The 18,157-nt window shown below is 40.0% G+C and overlaps 1 protein-coding gene across 1 annotated transcript in view; it reads left to right on the top strand.

The window, feature by feature from the left end:
- The window catches only part of LOC139733103 (gamma-aminobutyric acid type B receptor subunit 2-like), a 144,623-nt gene that overhangs the window by 108,249 nt on the left and 18,217 nt on the right, over positions 1-18,157 (top strand). Inside the window, exons 6-9 of the mRNA XM_071643946.1 lie at positions 7,311-7,511; positions 9,211-9,471; positions 10,963-11,023; positions 12,353-12,442. Coding sequence (XP_071500047.1) covers positions 7,311-7,511; positions 9,211-9,471; positions 10,963-11,023; positions 12,353-12,442 — 613 coding nt within the window. The remainder of the gene's footprint in view (positions 1-7,310; positions 7,512-9,210; positions 9,472-10,962; positions 11,024-12,352; positions 12,443-18,157) is intronic.

Genomic DNA, 18,157 nt, shown 5'->3' with positions numbered 1-18,157 from the left:
TCCCCTTGAAAGCTGTGATTAGGAAAACTCATCCATGAAGGATGAAGAAAGCGATATTGTTTTCCCAATACGTAATCTCCAAGGAGGACGGATAAAAAAGAAAGCCGCGGTAGACATCAAGCCACGTGTGTGGTAATCACTTGCCCGGGACTAAAGACACAGTTTCCACCAGGTGATCTGGCATAATATAAATGATATCCCGTGTTTGCCGCTCACCTTCCTGGGTGTTTTTCCGTTCTTGTTGTTCTCATTCCATAAGTGCTTTCACTTTCTTATTTTCTTCTCCCTGATGTTGCTTCGTTTGCTTGTTTTGTTTTATTTTGTTTGGTTTTTATGATTATTTCGGGATGAGTTTAAGCGGAATCAACCGATGCCCCCACTTTGAATAGGCGCTGCGACATATTTCTCATGCCGCATTAAAGTTTTAATTATTTGTTTCTTCGTTTGGTTGATTTTATTTTGCATTTTCATCATTTCAATACAAAATAACATCATTAATAATATTTTTCAACATTACGGACAACAAGATATACAGTGTTAAAATAACTTGCAAATCTATATCAACGATGAATTTCGAAATCAAATAAAAGGAATGTTCATGAAGAGAAAAATGCATCAGACCACATATCGTAAGCGTCTACTTAAAGTGATAGTGGGCTGAGAAATTGGTAGTGGAGAGAGGGAAACGGAAAAGGAGTGGAAATATTATGCCTGAAATTATGCTCCACGTCGTTTTGAAATTTCGACATTCACGACATAAACTTCCTGAACTTGATTCGACGTTATACGCAAATTTGACAGCAGCGTTATCTTACCCCACACTGACGTATTCATGCGCTTACCCTTATTGACAAGCTGTAATGATACAGATGCAGAGATGCGCGATTTTGAATTGACAGTAGCAAAATCATCTCCTAAACAACAATAACAACGAGTCAAATTCTACAGGATGAGAGTTAGGAAATCTTAATGACGTTCAGACACTAATTGGTCAATATTTTGTATCATTCCATTGCGTGTTTTTATGTTTGTATTAATCACTTTTGAATCTTCTGTTTCAATGCTGCGCGCATTGAGTAATTCCCGAATAAATATTCTTGATATTCTTACAGCATCCATGTTACGTTGTGACATCGTTCATAAAGTATTCATCTTTGTGTTTGTTTAAACCGTGTGAAGCACCAACCGCTAGTCAAGAATACGAGTACGATCGCAGCGAGGGTCTGGATGAGCTTTCGTTACAACCATCGCACAGAGCTCAGAGGACGGTGTTAACCCTGACCTAAATTTTGGCCCCGGCCGCGCACCCGGTGTCCAACTGCGATGGCGCTCTGTTGGACGTCCCAACACCAAGCCTGAATCTGGGGACTGTTTCGTGTCATGTCCATAGAATACGTGTCAGGGCTTTAAGAAATAATCGGCTTTATCCACAAATCGAATTTCCAGCGAGATTAAAGAGTGAAGTTCCACCCGCTTTTATTCTCACGCCTGTGTATTTACGAACGATCATTGAGAGCCTTTGTATGAACAACAAGCAGTACTCAAAATTGCCGGATTTTTTTTTTCACTTGCTTTCGTTCAGCTACTCTGATGGAGTACAACTTGTTCGTGACAAGTCACAATGTTATCCTGTTTGAGTTACAAAGGTGAAATTTTTTTCCGAGTTGATGTGGTTGTAAAAAAATGGAATTCATTCAGAAACTTAAAGTATTTTGTCTTAACTGCACCTCCTGGTCGAAGTTAAACGTCTAAGAATGTTTTCAGATTTACCTCAGTTTGCATATTGTGAAGCGTGTCACATTTGAGTTTAAATCAACGTTTTGTGTTTAGAAGCGTTATCTGCTTGACTACGGCTTAACTTCGAAGCTGCTTTGCTATTAACTGCTTGTCTGGTAAATGAATTTCTCTCCCTATACGGTACATTATTCCAAAAATGAGGCACAAATTACTGAAAATTAAAGAGCTTAGGGTATATCAAAATCAAGAAAAATATCAATGTTTGACGTTCTTGTCGGGATTTCGTAGTGACCGGTCAAAAGATGGAATATTATTTTGCTTTTGCAATTTTAGAACAAATATACATTTTCAAAACTTTCAGCGGAATCGCCTTTTCTTGCAAATGTTCTCGCCTCTTTACTTCCTGCGTCTTAGGAGAATCACGTTTCTGTTTTCATGTGCGTACTGTTCCTTCACCATCAACTGTAATCGTCACTTTAAAAGACTATAAGTGGTCAACTGCAAGCGAAACACCGAGAGTACGTGCCCAAGCAAAATATCAGACATATTATACGTTATTGAAATATGATTCTTTTTTTTTATATATATCTCAAGCGTAATTGTGAATGTAGGTCAAGAGCGCACGGAGCTCATTAATTGATCAGGCTAATGGAAATAACTTCCCCGAGATTATGGCTCGACTGTTTTTGTTCTCGCTGGCCCTGAACTAAACTCGGACAATGTACTTATAATGCACTGGTGTGATACGCTGCGTTTGCGGTTCCCGAGTACGTTCACTCCCCGTTGAAGAGGCCCACCTCTTTGTATGTCTAGTATGTGACTGATGTTGTACTGAGTATTATGGTGTGTGTGTGTGTGTGTGTGTGTGTGTGTGTGTGTGTGTGTGTGTGTGTGTGTGTGTGTGTGTGTGTGTGTGTGTGTGTGTGTGTGTGTGTACCGTTTGCAAAAGTGAATGTCACATGACATTAGACTTTAGTCATCACTGATTTAAAACATTTACTCTGTCGATCACTCCGTACAGCGTCTTTACTATTCTGGGTTTCCGCATTGGCTACGTTGTAGCAGATAAGCATTTCGAAGACAGGACACATACTCCGCCGACATTTGCTCCTCAGTCAGCTGCTCCGATAATTGCGATAAATGCTCTGCGACAAATATTCTGCGCCATTTGTTCCGTCGAATTTTTGCGTCCCCAACATTAGCTCCGTGGACAACTATCATTGCTCCGCCGACATTTTTGCTCCGCCGACAATTTGCTCCGCCGACAATTTGCTCCGCCGACAATTGCTCCGCCAACTTTTGCTCTGCCGAAATTTGGTCCGGTGATAATTGCTGCAGCGGCAACTGCTTCGCTGACATGTCTTCGCCGATATTTGCTCCGAAAATATGGCATTTGTTCAACAATGATTGTTCTACCGACATTTACTCCGGCGAAGAGTGAACTCTCGACTTAATGCTTAATTGTTTTTGATACGGGGTCATCCCACAAGACCGACACCCACGAGTCATACAACCCGTGAGTTCGACATTAGAAAGAGGTCCATGAGTCATACAGCTCATGAGTTCGACACCAGGCAAATAAAGCCCATGAGTTCGACACTAGGTAAAAACAGCCCACGAGTTCGACAAATACAACACGGGGCTTAATGTGTAGGTCTCGTGGGCCTTGTTAGCTTAATATCGAACTCATGGGCTGTATGAATCATGAGTTGCATAAATCATGGGCTGTATGACTCGTGAGCTATTTGACACGTGGACTGTATGACTAGTGGGTGTCGGTCTTGTGAAGTGCATCCTTTGATACAATGTTCCCATTTAGTGTAAAAAATTAAGAGTCTTGTCACATTTAAACATCATTCTGAAATTCATGAAATACATGATATTGGACTAGAGTCGATTCAGTAATCATTAATTCATCCAGATGTTTTATCGGTTATACAGTATTTGAAAATTATGGGATAGATATTTACCGGTTTAGGTAATAATAATTATGATAATCAAGCCAAGGGCATAACCAAAGAGTATCGATGCGCACGCAGCGCGCTAATATTGCTTAATCTCCCGATTATGGGCAGGTGTCGCCGCCATTTTAAAAAGCAAACCCCTGGATTATCTCGAGAGTATTAAATTATATCACGTGGTCCTGTGGAGTGAATTCCGCCTCCCTTTCATAATTCATTTTCTCCGTCTTACGGGGCATACAGGATCAAAGAGGCATTAAGACCATTGTTGTTGTTCAACATTCTTTATTATATCAATAAACAATGTAACATGAAAGATAATGGAGGCAATATCCACGAATAGGGTCTCATTATGTCATACAGAAGTCTCATTCCTGTCTTAGGATGAAACATACTTGAAGAAAATAATGTTCTTTACGTTCTCCAATTTGTAGTCTCTCAAAGTACGAGATAACTAATGACAGAATGTAGGCTTACCTAAACCGTGTTACATGTATGTGTGCATGTTGCGACGTGCAGGGGTACTCATAAAGAGCCCTTTCTCTCTCTCTCTCTCTCTCTCTCTCTCTCTCTCTCTCTCTCTCTCTCCTTTGCCCTTCTCTTTTGGCCATGGAGATATCTAACTGGAAATTCAATGCCATTATCTATGTTTTTGGATAGTCTGGTTTTTTTTTCTTCTGGATAATGAGAGGTAATGATATAATTTTCCCAAGAATGATCAATAAAAATATTATTGTTCCTAATTTCTGGTTTGTTTTTTTCCACACAGATGATGCGGATTTTTTTCTTTTCTGTTGGGGGGATGGGGGAGCTGCTGTCACCCGAACAAGATCTGCCGGAATGTGCAGATTGTCCATGAAAATTTATGTAAATGCGAAAATGGCTGTTTCTTGAGGTGGATGACGAAATTGGGAAATTAGATTAGGAAATTATTGGCCCCAGAATGATTTCTATTTGTTTTTCTGCAGACAATTATATCATTAGCCTACATTATCAAAAGGAAAAACAGGGAAAACTCCAATTTACGAATGATAAAATTGAAATTCCAATTAGGTGTATATACAGCCAAAAGAGCCGGGCATAAGAGAGAGGGAGAATTAAGGGCGCTTTATGAGCACCCATCTCCTTGATTTAAGCAGGCCTGCACATACTCTCATTAGTTACAAACTTTGAGTGACTACTGACAGAAAAAAAAATTGGAGCAGTCCTTTTTTTTTTTCAATTTCAATTCATGTTAAGCATAAATGATGCTTCTGCATGGCATGATAAGGTCTTGAATATATTTGTTACCCTATCCCCCTCCTCTATAGGAAATTTAAAAAAAAAACGAAAGGGAGGAAGAATTCACTTCATATCGTCGGTTAATATACTCTCGTGATAATCAAGCGATTTGCTTGCCAAAATGGCGGCGGGACCTGTCAATGTCTGTACAAATCGTAAGAGTAAGCACTGGGATAGCTAGCGAGGGAGGGATTGGGCAAGTTTTCTGGTTTGTTTGTTTCTTTTTTGTTTTTTGTTTTTTGATTTTCCAATAACATGCTGTGGAACCAGCAGCGGTATAGTCTTCCCGGTTCGACTGACAAACTGACGAATGCTAGCAAAATTAGCGAAACTGGTAAAACATTTAATGTTTGCCTCCCACGCACACCCCTTTCCGGCGCCCATGATTTCTTGATGCAATCATTCGTAGCCCCAAGTTAGTATCTCAAGAGCGATGTATCCTCACATGAAAAAAAAACCCACACACACACACACACACACACACACACACACACACACACACACAACAAGATATCGACAGTGTACTTGTCGCGGAGCGAATATCACACATCTTTGGTGCAATCATCGATGGAACAAATGTCGCATGTTTTCTTGAACAAATGTGGTATTTCCAAACCATTATAATTTCGTCTTCTCTATCATCCACTCGGTTTGGTGGTCCCCACACGCGATAGGTCTGGTGAAATTCTTCACGGGCCAGTTGGTGTTTGCTAGGCGGGATTTTCTTCCCTTTTAGCATCGATCCATACGTGGATGTCGCAAATAGAGAGATACCACCAAAGAGTAGAGTAGAGGGGTGCAGATGTATACCCCTTTTGCTAGTCACCCTTCCACACGACGGGGGAGGCAGAACGTTTCTTACAAAACAGTGAGATATTAGGAAGGTGTAGCAACTGTATTTCTTTATACATTGTAGTTAGGCCTCTTTTTGTGTCCTCCAGTGATGGTTGGTACGTGAGATTCAAATGCGGAGTTACAAGGTGACAGAATCCAGTAATAGGATAAGACAAGGAGATTCCTTATTCACGTATCTTAGTGGATATGACTCCCGACAGACATGAATTCCCGTCCAGTACTTTACGTCCTTGGACAAGATGTTTTGACCCACCACGCCCACCATGTCCCTCTCGAGCAAGGTTTATAAATGAGTACCTGGCACTGCTAGAGTAATAATAATGACAGGGCCCTCTGGTAGAGCACGATACCCTGGACAAGACATTATCATCATTAATCTGTTAATGATCTCTCATGCATGGTCATGACATACAATAGTGATATCTGTTAATTCATTAATTCATTAACTCATGATACATTTTCTCCTTCTTTTGTTGGGATGCGGTATGACTTTCGACTTAGACAATTTCATCGGAGAACGTGCGCAAAAATGATGCAGGGTGATACTACCAGAAGCCATTACCATGGTGTGCTCCTTTGTTAAGGTCGAGAATTCACCAAAATGCACCCTAATGGTACACTGACCCTTTTATCAAAACGACCTAGAAATTGGACACAGTGCATGATTCCAGCAAGTACTATGAATGATATCCTGTCAAGTGTCCAACAAAATCATAGATTCTAAGCAGGCATAGCTGGGATTTGGCGAGGATTTGTCCGACCCTTATTCCAATCTAGCAACGGCGCCAGTCCGATGTATGACGCCATTTTGGATTTCAGGTTCACTTCGACACAAGAGAGTCTGGTATGGACGAGACAAGAACTGGATTCATTCTTCGCTTTCTTCTCTCTCCCCCGCTATGTGTGTATAATTACATACTTATATGTGGGTGTGTATGTGTGTGTGTGTGTGTGTGTGTGTGTGTAAGTGTGTCTGTAAGTGTGTCTGTTCACATACATACACACATATGAACTTTTGTGTTTCAGTTTTCATTATGATTTTGTGAAAAATCTAAGCAGGTTTGTGGATTTCATCTTGTTTTTGCTTGTCACTGTTCTATTTGCTCTCCTTTTATATATATATTATAGCGGGATATTGTGGGTTTTCCCCTTGGTGGTGTCGTTAGCTATCTAATGTCTGCGTATGAATCAGATGGGAGAATTAAGATGATTTAAAGTTTCCATGGCATTTGCTCCTGCGACAATTGCTCTCATGACAAATCATATCTGCACGCTAAGCCAAATATAAATTATACCCACAAACATAACCCTAACCCTAATCCTAATCCTCACATCAAATTACATCTAAAACCCTATCACGAACCCTAACCCTAACCCTAATTCCTTGGAGAAAATAAGACCGAGCAATTGTCGCCGGAGCAAAATTCATGTCACCGATTTCAATCAAGAATTGGAATCCCAACTCGTTTATCACAGGCATACAGAAGGGGCATGTACGGAGCAAGGTACGTGTGGCTTCTCGTCGGTTGGTATTCGCATCACTGGTGGCTGGTTGAAGACGACGATGATGATGTCGTTGACTGCACGCCCGAGGAGCTCACCGAGGCCGTGGAGGGTTACTTCGCGGTAGACAGCCTGGACGTCAACATCGATGACCGCCCGTCCGTGTCCGGCCTGGTGAGATTACGATAATGCTCGCTCCCGTCTACGTTCTATTGTATGTAACTATTAAAGTACGAAACACCTGTCATTAAAAGGGACCATCCCCCTCCTCATGATTTCGTCATACTAAAAGTATGATTACAAACTCAGTGAAATTAATTCAAAATAAAGAGTACTAGCTTTACAAGTGTAATAAGCTATGAGGTAAAATCCCCTTACAAATTCGTGAAATGAAAACAGGAATTAACTAATTTCATTTGCAAGGAAATTATATTAATCATTATGCTGGGAATATCGAAGTGTATAATCATCGAGCTACAAAATGGCCACACTGCCAACAAGAAATAAAACGGCGCTGAGGGAGACAGCAATGCGAAGCTATAGTAATCTTAGAGCTTAATGTTAGCTTGCTTGATTCATAAAGAAATGCACCATGGATGTACTCTACCCACCCCACCCCCCCCCCCCCCCAGAACAAGACATTTCAAATCACAGCATATAGTTGTCATCCGCCAAAGGCGATAAATCCTTGTGTTGACGGAAAGCGGTCTTGACGCGGTAAATTCCACCGAGCAAATGAACCGATGGAAAATCGGATGTGCACCGCGTCACCCCGAGATGTAAGACACATGCGTTTTGAAATGTGTAGACTTTCCAACTGACACGAGCAATTACATTGCACTATAATCTTGTCGCACGGCTGAAGGTGCTTGTCTACAAGAGGATTAACCTCTTCCGGGGTGGGGTTGTCCAACGTTAAAAGGAGCACCGTTTGGTCCAAAATGTTGAGTATCTTAAAAACGATACCAGATGTTCTTTGTTTTGTTTTGTCTCTTGCATTTTTTGATAACGTGAAAAAAAAACATTTCATGATCAATACATATGAAGATGATGTTGTAACATAAAAATGAATTTCGTGTTTGTTAGTGCCACATCGATATGACCCGCTGTCAAACCAGTAGTTTGGTATACAACGTATCAGCAGAATGCTTCACGTATATTCCAAACTCGTGGTCAAGGTGTTTTATGAAATTGAGGCTTGAGAAAGAAATCATAATGAATGATCAAAATATTGACAACCCTTCACTGGCAACATTTTCTGGTATCCATCTCATATTGTAAATTGCTCTAAATTACTCATAGTTATACATAATTTAGTTTCCGTGAATGATCGATGGTAGTGAAGTAGAACTAGCGTCATCCCACATGATCCCGAGGATTGCGCATAATTATCTTTTTGAACACAGAGAACATTGTAAAAATAACAAATGAACAGACATTGATATCCTCTCGAATCTTGTTAGACTATAAGAATAAGGCTTTGGTATTTCTTGGCTTTGGTAATCGTTTTTAGTCTCGATTGACTGATCTTCATTTCCGATAAAAAGAAAAGTGCCATACCATGTATCCACATTCAGACGGGTTGGGCTTATTATTCTCGTTTACAAAAGAACGCTGTGGTGTATTTTATAGTGGATGGAGAGTCTAAACTCTTTAAGAGGGAGGTCATGTGAAGGTCGACATTTAATCCTGCACGCGCTTCTATGGGACAATCATTTTGACTAATATGTCCCCCTATGGGGCTGCAGTAATTGCAGGGTCTTCATGAGGAACATTATTAACAATAAAGAGGACATGATGGCTAGATAACTTCCTCCCTCCTCCCCGCCTCAAGAAAAAAATAAATTTAGATTTGCCGTGTATTGTTCCACAGACGTCATCCGATTTCCAGCGAGATTTTCACAGCCGGGGCATCGAGTACCTCTCGGCGCACGCCGCGCAGACGTACGACGCCGTGTGGACGATCACCCTGGCCCTCAAGGAGGCCATGGCGAGGCGGGGGTCGATCGGCAACGAGTCCGAGATGACGAGCACGGAATCCGAGTGGGATCCGAAGAGCTTCTCGTATGACGATGAGGGCACGAAGGACGCGCTGATTGAGATCATGTCCGACGTCAAGTTTACAGGTGTCTCGGTAAGTTTACAATTGTTTCGGCAGGGTAGCGCTGTTGTAATGATCGATGTGGGGCGCGCCCCGCGTCAGATTTCGTGCCGGGATATGTCCGAAGAGTGTGGACACTTCACCTTGGCGTGGCGCCAAAGGAGCTACTAAGGTTATCGTGGTCATTGACTTGTAAAGAACTCTTTGTAGATCGCGCGTTCGTTCCTTGTAAACTGCGGAGGCCTCTAGTTCGAAATACTTTTTTTTTCTGGCCTTAATACTTTTATTCTAGTAAGCAGAATCTAAAATTTCATCATTAAATTCCTAGCCATCTGATAAAGATTGACTTACTTTGACTTAATTGCATAGGACAGTGCCCTCCCCTTTGCTCTCCTACGAGTGATCTTTCTCCAGTTTGATCTTCCCTGGGCTTGATGTTGAGCCTCTATCAGGGGAATGCCTAAGTTTCTTCCGATTTGATAAAGGTTACAAGTATAAAAAGTACGTCGTATTTTGAACCACAAAGAGACTGTCAGACGCCTTAAGCACTCAAAGACTGTCAAAGATGTTCAAGTGAAATTGGAATTTCATGGAAGCTCTTTTCGTATAATGTGTCCACATAAAAATAACCACCTTGGTGGATAAAGTAAGGGTTCGAAATTTGTACTGTATCATCTTATTGGCCTCACTAGATCATCAAGGCTCAAGATCCAAAAGGTGAGAATCCGATAAGTTTATGAGCGCTCTCATCCTGTAAAATTATCTGATTCCAGTTAAGTGTGACTTGACAGCTGTGTTATTTACATGTTGCATCAACAGGCTTATGGTATAGAAAGAACGTTTGGCGGAAACACACTTTACCAAATATCGCTAAACACATGCAAAGCATAAGGGCGAAAGAAAGAAAAAAATGTGGATTAAAAACCAATAAACTTCTTTTAATCTTGTATAATCTGAAGAATTATTACATGCATATCAGAACATTGCAGTGCATTGCACTTGAAAATTTGTATTTGCATTTGTAATCAATATTGTTGAAACTAGCTATAATGAGTTTCATATTTGTATATCATTATGTTTGATTATGTTGAAAAAAATTGTAAATGTTGCCATACGGAGAATGAATAAATCAAATCAAATCAAATCAAATCAAAAGAGTGACGAAGCGTCACATCTATCGTTCTCCTCTGTAGTAGCATAGAGAAGTAAGGAATGAGTCTTCCATCAAACTTTTCTTTTAATCCTACCATAGCTTGAGGAAAGACGCCTAAGATACATCAATCCGTAGTCTTTTCCCGAGACGCATTGTCATTTCTATGAGGCTGCCACAACTGTATGAGTGTCATAATATCTGACGTCAGGTATCGAATGGTATTAGTGTCTGAGGAAAGATCATGCCCGCCGAACTCCACATCTGCGTTAGATGAGAGTGTTAATCGGTAATAAGAGACATTTTTGTGAGCGAAAATGAAGCCAAGGGGGTGCCATTCGTCCTATTTCGTTCCCGTTATCGATTTCTTGCAGGGCCCCGTCTCGTTTAACGGTCCCGATCGATTTGGCATCACCACCTTTCGGCAGAATCAAGGTAAGGAAACTATATCTCTTGTCTGAGAGAGAGAGAGAGAGAGGGGGGGGGGGAGAAAGAAGAAGAAAAAATGAAGGAAGAAAGAGAGAGGGGGAGAGTGAGAGGCCGCCACTTTTGAAGCCTGATTGTCCCAATTTGATCCTTCGGAAGAAGAAGGGCAAAGCCTTCAGGTTCCTTTTGCTTTTTTCCAGAAAAAAAAATATGAGAAAGGAAACAAAAAACAAAACAGAAGAACCATGCGTGACTTATGACGGTTATAATATTTTTTCCATGTCTTTCCTACGTCTTTATCTATGCTCACAGTTTTCTGCATCAAAATCACGAATTTGTTTTTTGGGACTTCCCCGTTATTTTTCAATCCCAAACTCTATACACATGACCTTTTTAATGTGTTGCTCGAGGCGAACGTAGAATACTGGACTGCTAGACGCTTCCTGTCACTATATCTTTTCTCTTTTTTAAAAAACGTTTATGATAAACAAACAAACAAAATATAGAAAAACTTTTTGCGACTATTGGACACGCACTTATGTATTTGCCAGCATTTCTGCACGTGTACGAGATATTGATAGGCTTCTGTATTATGTGCGGAAACCACATCTAATCCACGTTTAGAAAGGTCCTGACAATAGCACAAAATAGATGCTTTAGCATCTCTCGTTCAAAGAAAAAAATTAGGATCGTATGGGGCAAAGAGAATGCTGATTTTAGACTGAAAGTTGCAAATGTGTTCTATCAAAACTTAACCCATTTTAGCCACTGTTCTCTATAAAGTCTGCTTCATTTGTATAGTATTATCTTTGAATAATACACTAGTCATTATTACAAATATTGCCGGTTTTTTTCTGTTTGGCAATATTTTCTTCATCTTTCCCTCTTAAATCTTATTTTCACTCATTCGTTTCTCCTAACTTTCTCGTTCATTCATTCCTCTCCTGGCCCCAACTCGTCCAGCAGTATGTCAATAAATGGGTAAAAATCACTAGATTATTTGCCAATTCATTCTTGGCAATTACTATGGAATGTGAAGGGGGCTTGAACTTTGGCTCTGAGATAAAACAAAAAGTCTCATTAGATCAAGTCACTATTAACAATGGGATATTCTGAGAGCATACCAGATAAAATTATGTGAATAATGCAACAATTAGTGTTTGTTTTTTTCTGTGTGTGTTCTTTTTTTTCTTATAGGGGAAGGAGTGTGGTTTGTGTATGTTTCTGTAAGTGTATTCAAGTGTTCATGTGTTTGTGTGTGTGTGCGTGTCTGTGTGTTTGTTACTTTCTTATTATTTATGTGATAAATCTATTTTAAAAAATGATTTTATCCATAAGGCGGTGAGATGCAACGCGTTGCCCTCTACTTCCCTGAGAGTGAGGTGTTGGATATCGGATCAGACGACATGGTACCTATCGTTTGGGCGGGTAAGTTTCTCACTGTATCTTGGGACACTTTTTTTCATTGTGTTTGTTGTCGTTGTCTTTTACTGTCGTACTTAAAGTCTTTTGTAGTAATATATTTGAAGAAATTCGCTGGGTAAAAATAAAGTGAGAGAAAGAGAGAGAAGGAGATTGGATAAGAGAAGAAAATGATGAGATATAGGATATTAAAAAACAAAAAGTCGAGAAGATAATTCTTTTTTACATAACCCTAACTACAAATATGTATTCCTTCAATTCTTGGGAGTTAACAAGTAGACATAAGAATCTTGCCAATTGTGTATTAGATATTATGAAAAGACCCTTGTGTTTATTGAACACCTGTACATATATCATACCATTATGTACACACATTTACTATGATTTCCACGTACCCTTGTATGCCCATTGTGCTGACATCCACACACCCGTGTACCTGCTAACACGCATGCGCCCCTATCTAAAAGTTAGCTCTTTTGCAAGCTATTTGTGTTTGTTTTGAATTGTTGGTTTATCAGGATTTCCCCCTTAAAGCCACCATCCTCATTGAGAGGGAGAAAATAGTGGAAATGAATAAAACATAATAACACATAGCATTTTGTGCGTTGATATCATCATACCGTAACTCTAGCTTAATTTTCATATTGTGGCCATCCATCCTACAACACATAACCTTCATACAGTTGCACTCAATTTGCATTGAGTTGCGCTTTAACGATGTAAAGAAATGTAGAGCATCCCGGTACACAAAAGCAAATGAGACATTATCCACATTATCCATTAATACGTTATTCAGTAATTCTTGCAGCCCATATTCTTGGTGACCCCAATCGTACAGGCGCCGAAAAAATGAATGGAATCATCTCTTTTTTTTTCTTCTATATCCTTCCCTCCATGATTTTGGCGTATGCGTTAAATCTGACAGCAACCAAGCATACTCGCTCTTGTGAAAAGAATAATCCTTTGCAAACTAATCGCAAATGACCAATTACCTCAGTAGTGGCAGGGAAAATTCTGTCTAGAGTCACAAGAAGGTTGTTGTTCTTTCCCTTTCTTTTGACATAGAGATAAGGCTGGCTGGATGGGTTTGCGTGAGACTTGGTTCTTATTGATTGATGTACGTTCCCACTGCCTATTCTTGTTTTATTTTGTTCGTTTTTTTGTTGATACATATTTCTACTGTAAATTACGAACTTCCAAGAAAGTAATTACTTGACCAGCCTCATAATAGAAAGATGGATCCAATTTCTTGTTCGCTTCTTCCCTGGCTCCTCGAACGTAATGAAATATCATATTTCTAATGGCTGGTAGGCAGATAGGACATTAAAGGGACATATCCATATCTTCTTCTCTTTCCTAGAGAGAATGATAGAGGGGTAGATCGAAGTGTAAAATTGAAGAGAAATCCAATGGATTGATAAACTTTAACACATTCGATGTTTTGGTCAGACAGGCACACGTCTTTTCATAACACAAAACTAATATTATTAGAAATAGTATAGTAGCAATGGTCATATATTATTCATGTTGTTATGATACAATAGCGAAAGTAACGACGATGTGTGTAACGCTTGGTTTGTAAATACAACACAAATTTGAGAAGACCGCCGAGCCTCTGGCAGCTTTGTTCATGATCAAATTCTAAAAATGAATAATTATCTTTATAAGAAAACATTTTACACCTACCGCAAAATCTTTCACTTCATACTATATGGAAGTCTCTTCGCCTTCGAATGTGTGTAGGCCTACAAACTGTCATTCACCTGTTAGAGAAAAAGGGATGGACATAATTATTCAATACGGAGAAATTGAGCGTGACTGCACATAAGAGAGACATAGAGTTCAGAGTGGAATGAATTTCAGTATAGGTAGGCCTACCATATGTATGATGTTGGCTATTAGCGAAGAGGAATATAAAAGCTTTTTCTTGAATTGTATCAACTACGGCTGGGCCTTGTAATACTATCTATATACAAATATTGCTTATACTTTCTTATCATTATTCTTTTATCATTGCATCATTGCAATCATTCAATGCACTCATCTGTATATAATGTTCGTCAGTTTACCATTATTGTTTCAATCCCATGGACTTTCAATTTACAATCCGCCCATCAAATGGAACAAGGAATCATTTGAAAATATACAAAATCTGAAAGTCAAGAAAGGCCTGTCAATATGTTGATGTATATCCCTTTAGACAATTCGTTAGTGCTGTCAAATCTATTCTATCTGTGGCACGATTGAATCCAATTAAGCGGTGGTACATTCGAAACTCCGTCTCTTTTCCACGCACGACTGTGAGCAGTGGCTTCCATAATCCGATCTGTAATGATGTATTCCGTCACTGGTTCAACGACATCATATTAAAGTTGACAGTGTAGACGGTCAGAAGAGATGGAGAATCTACGGAACGAAATGACAAAAGTCATCCAGAGAGACGTCGTAGCGCTCTTTGTTTTGTCGTGAAATAAAATAGAGCGTAACAGTAATTATTCTACCATTCGTCTCCTCCCCTACCACCCATCCACCCCCCCCCCCTCCTCCTTTCCTCGTGACATTTTCGCACTGAGTGTTGAAAAGGCATGCTCAGAGCCAGTTGCTAGGAGAGAACCGATTCTTATGGTTAACACTCGGAACTGTATCATCGCCAGCTGTGTGGGTTGCATGTGATATATTCACTGTCATGGATGATTTAATTACTGAATACTAGACGCAGAGAGCTGGTAACAGTAATGAATGACGTCATGCGGGGTCCATAAAGTCTGTGACGTCACAGTGCCCACAAAATAATGTCATAACACTTTGAAAAGACAAGCGTGGAAAGTTTGTTAATTATCGCCTTGGATTTTCTTGAAGTTTATTCGCGCAAACGTAGTAACGACGACATAAAAATCATTATTAGAATAATCTTTTATGACATTTTAAGAGCTCTTAAAAATTGTCTGTTTCTATTCACGAATACTGTATTTTAGAAACGATCTTCAGACTTTCTTCTTGTGTTGCAACATATTCATGCTCTACTGCATCGTGCTGCATCTGTAGGTATTACTACAGTCACAAGTGCAACTCCATGCATTTTCTGCTGCCTTTTTGGCGTGTATAGAGTCATGAATTTCACTGGATAAAGATGCACGTTATACGAGATAGAAAATTGCGTCTGTAGAAATTGCTTCCATACTGTGCAGCCTGGCGATTACTGAAAACTTTGTACTCTCTTTCTTACCTTGTCAAAAGCTTATAGGAAGATGTGTCGTTGTCCTCAAACCTTCCTCTTTAAATGTCCCACCCATTGCCGTTCTCGGTAAGCCAAGTTATGTATTTTCTACCTCTCAAAAAGCGAACAATGCACTAAGAGCTGAAAAATATGGGAGCTGACGAATACCTGTGTCTGCTTGGATAGACAGTTGTAGGGCAAATAGAAGCTCGAAAATCCTTCCTTAAGCTTTTTTTTTTTTTATTCATTTCATTCGGCCGTTGCATATAAGATCCAGACGAGATGGAGTTATGGGCGATGGCATAGGGCGATCGAACGGGCATTCTGTCACCCACATCCAGTTATCCCCCCTGCTCTTCTTCACGGCTGGAGCGGAGTAATAAAACGTTTAACCCCCCGAGTGAGGGGGGAAAAAGTGCATCGCACACTTTTACTGACGACAATGGGATACAGAGTGGAGAGAAATATGATTGTCACTTTCTCTTTTCCACCCATCCTTTCTCAGCGGTTTTTTCCTTCTTTTTTTTTTTGTTTCTTCCCACTTTCCGCCGTTTCCCTCGGGATGAAATGTACTTTTCATTCCGTTCTACGTCAGCTGATGCAAACCACGCAAAAACGCTCCTCGAATACTGGGGTGTGGGGGGGGGGTGGAGGAGGAGAAAGAAAAATCGTTTGCATGGTGTAATCACTTCTTCAAGACCAGGGGAAAATATGAAAAATGAGAAATGAAAACGGATACCTTTACTGTCGCCATTAAAAATAGAATGAAAGACTTTCCATCGTTGGACGTGTAATCTGGTCTTTACTCGTGTATTTGTCATGCCGAAGGTGCCGCCTTCGAGTGTCATATCCGCCTACCATAACAACAAAAAAATGAATAAAATCACCTCAAATGCGGCAGTGCGTTGACACCGTGAGAGTCAAAAGCGCCAGCAATAACTCTGGTACCGCTACCTTTGTGTACGTCACAGGAATCACAGCCTATGGACTTTCATTTGCGCTTGAGTGCTTCCAAACAATGTCTAATTCTGTCTAAAAGCTCTTTGCATATCGTAAAGATATGAAGAGAATGAATATCGGAAAAGCTGATACTATAGTCATCAATGTTGGCTAACTATGATTTTCATTTTCATGCAGTTAATATGAATGTATTTATTGTAATCAAACGCTAGTCAAAGAAATGCATCAGAGTTCCCTGACCTTATTGCGGTACGGGTTTTTCCGTGTGCCCTTTACAATACTACAAAGTGCAAGGGAATTTCAGACTCTGATTAGGAGTGTGTTAGTAATGTCAAAAGTTTCAATTAAAGACAGGATTCGAATCAATCTTTACCAACCGTGCACTGAACAAACATACAATTAATCTTTTGTTTGATAACTTTATGGAAGTAGGCTATAACTAGTATCCTGATTATGGACGACACCGCAGAGAAACAAAGAGTGCCCGTCTTAGGCAGTTAATGGTGTGTGAGCGATTAAAATCCTAGAGATGGCCTTTAGGTACCAAGCCTGCTCTGCTTTTCTTTCCAAAATTCTTACCGTTGCAACAGCTGCGGCTTTCGAGTGTGTGCTAGTTCTTATTCCAATGGAAAATATGCTTATAGCGTGATTAAAAGTGGGTAAAAACAGCAAATGATATAACGAGAAAAGACTGCTTGATGATTATTATGTTCACCCGTTCACATGCCAAATTTTCTTGTCAGCCACTTGCTAGATTCATCTCCCTGCCCCCTCCCCCCGGAACGATATGAAAGAACGACAGGAGAACCGACGAGTCACCTACATATTTGATTTAGGGAAAGAAAATTCTATTGAAAAATCGTGAGTGGACTTTTAGTGCTAGATAATTTACCCCATATAGCAGAGTCTGGAAAGGTTTGCATGGTACTCGTGAAGAGTGAGCAACTTTATCTATTTTTCACGCTTATTTGAGAATAACGCAGCACATCATGCCGAGAGAGAACGGTAAATGTTTTAGGATTCGATATATCGAGGTCAGATGTTCGTCCTAAATAAAATTCTCTCTTTGTCGTTCTCTCGCTGTTATTGTAAAGCAAAAACTTGTCTTGTCAAAACATGCTTTCTCAGGGGATTCAAGTTAATCACAGCTCTTTCACGTTTCACCGGTTTCAATGAAAACTCTCTGTTGTACACAAAACGACTCAAGTAATTTTTAACGCTGAACTGCTGCCATTGCAATTTCCGACGAATTTGCTGTAGTAAGATGAAGGGCGAGTTACCGTCCACTTTAGGAACCTGCGCCAGAATTACGACGAATCTGTTATTCGTATGTCAAATTTTTGATTTTTACATCCAGCAGTACAAGTATCTAGGCATCATAATATAGAAATTCAAACGCTTCAAATGATTGTTAGACCTGCATTCAAGGTACATGGCAATGTGTTCGGACGAAGACGTGTAAACATTTCTCGGAGCACTTTTATAGCATCGATAAAATCAAATTGCGGTGACTTTAAACTGTGTGTGATTCTGAACAGATCACA

The sequence above is a fragment of the Diadema antillarum genome, unplaced genomic scaffold (genome assembly GCF_040938485.1).
Source record: "Diadema antillarum isolate AM-2024a unplaced genomic scaffold, OU_Dant_1.0 seq00000460_RagTag, whole genome shotgun sequence".
In the NCBI taxonomy this organism is placed as follows: domain Eukaryota; kingdom Metazoa; phylum Echinodermata; class Echinoidea; order Diadematoida; family Diadematidae; genus Diadema; species Diadema antillarum.
This window is presented reverse-complemented; position numbering and strand designations above follow the sequence as displayed.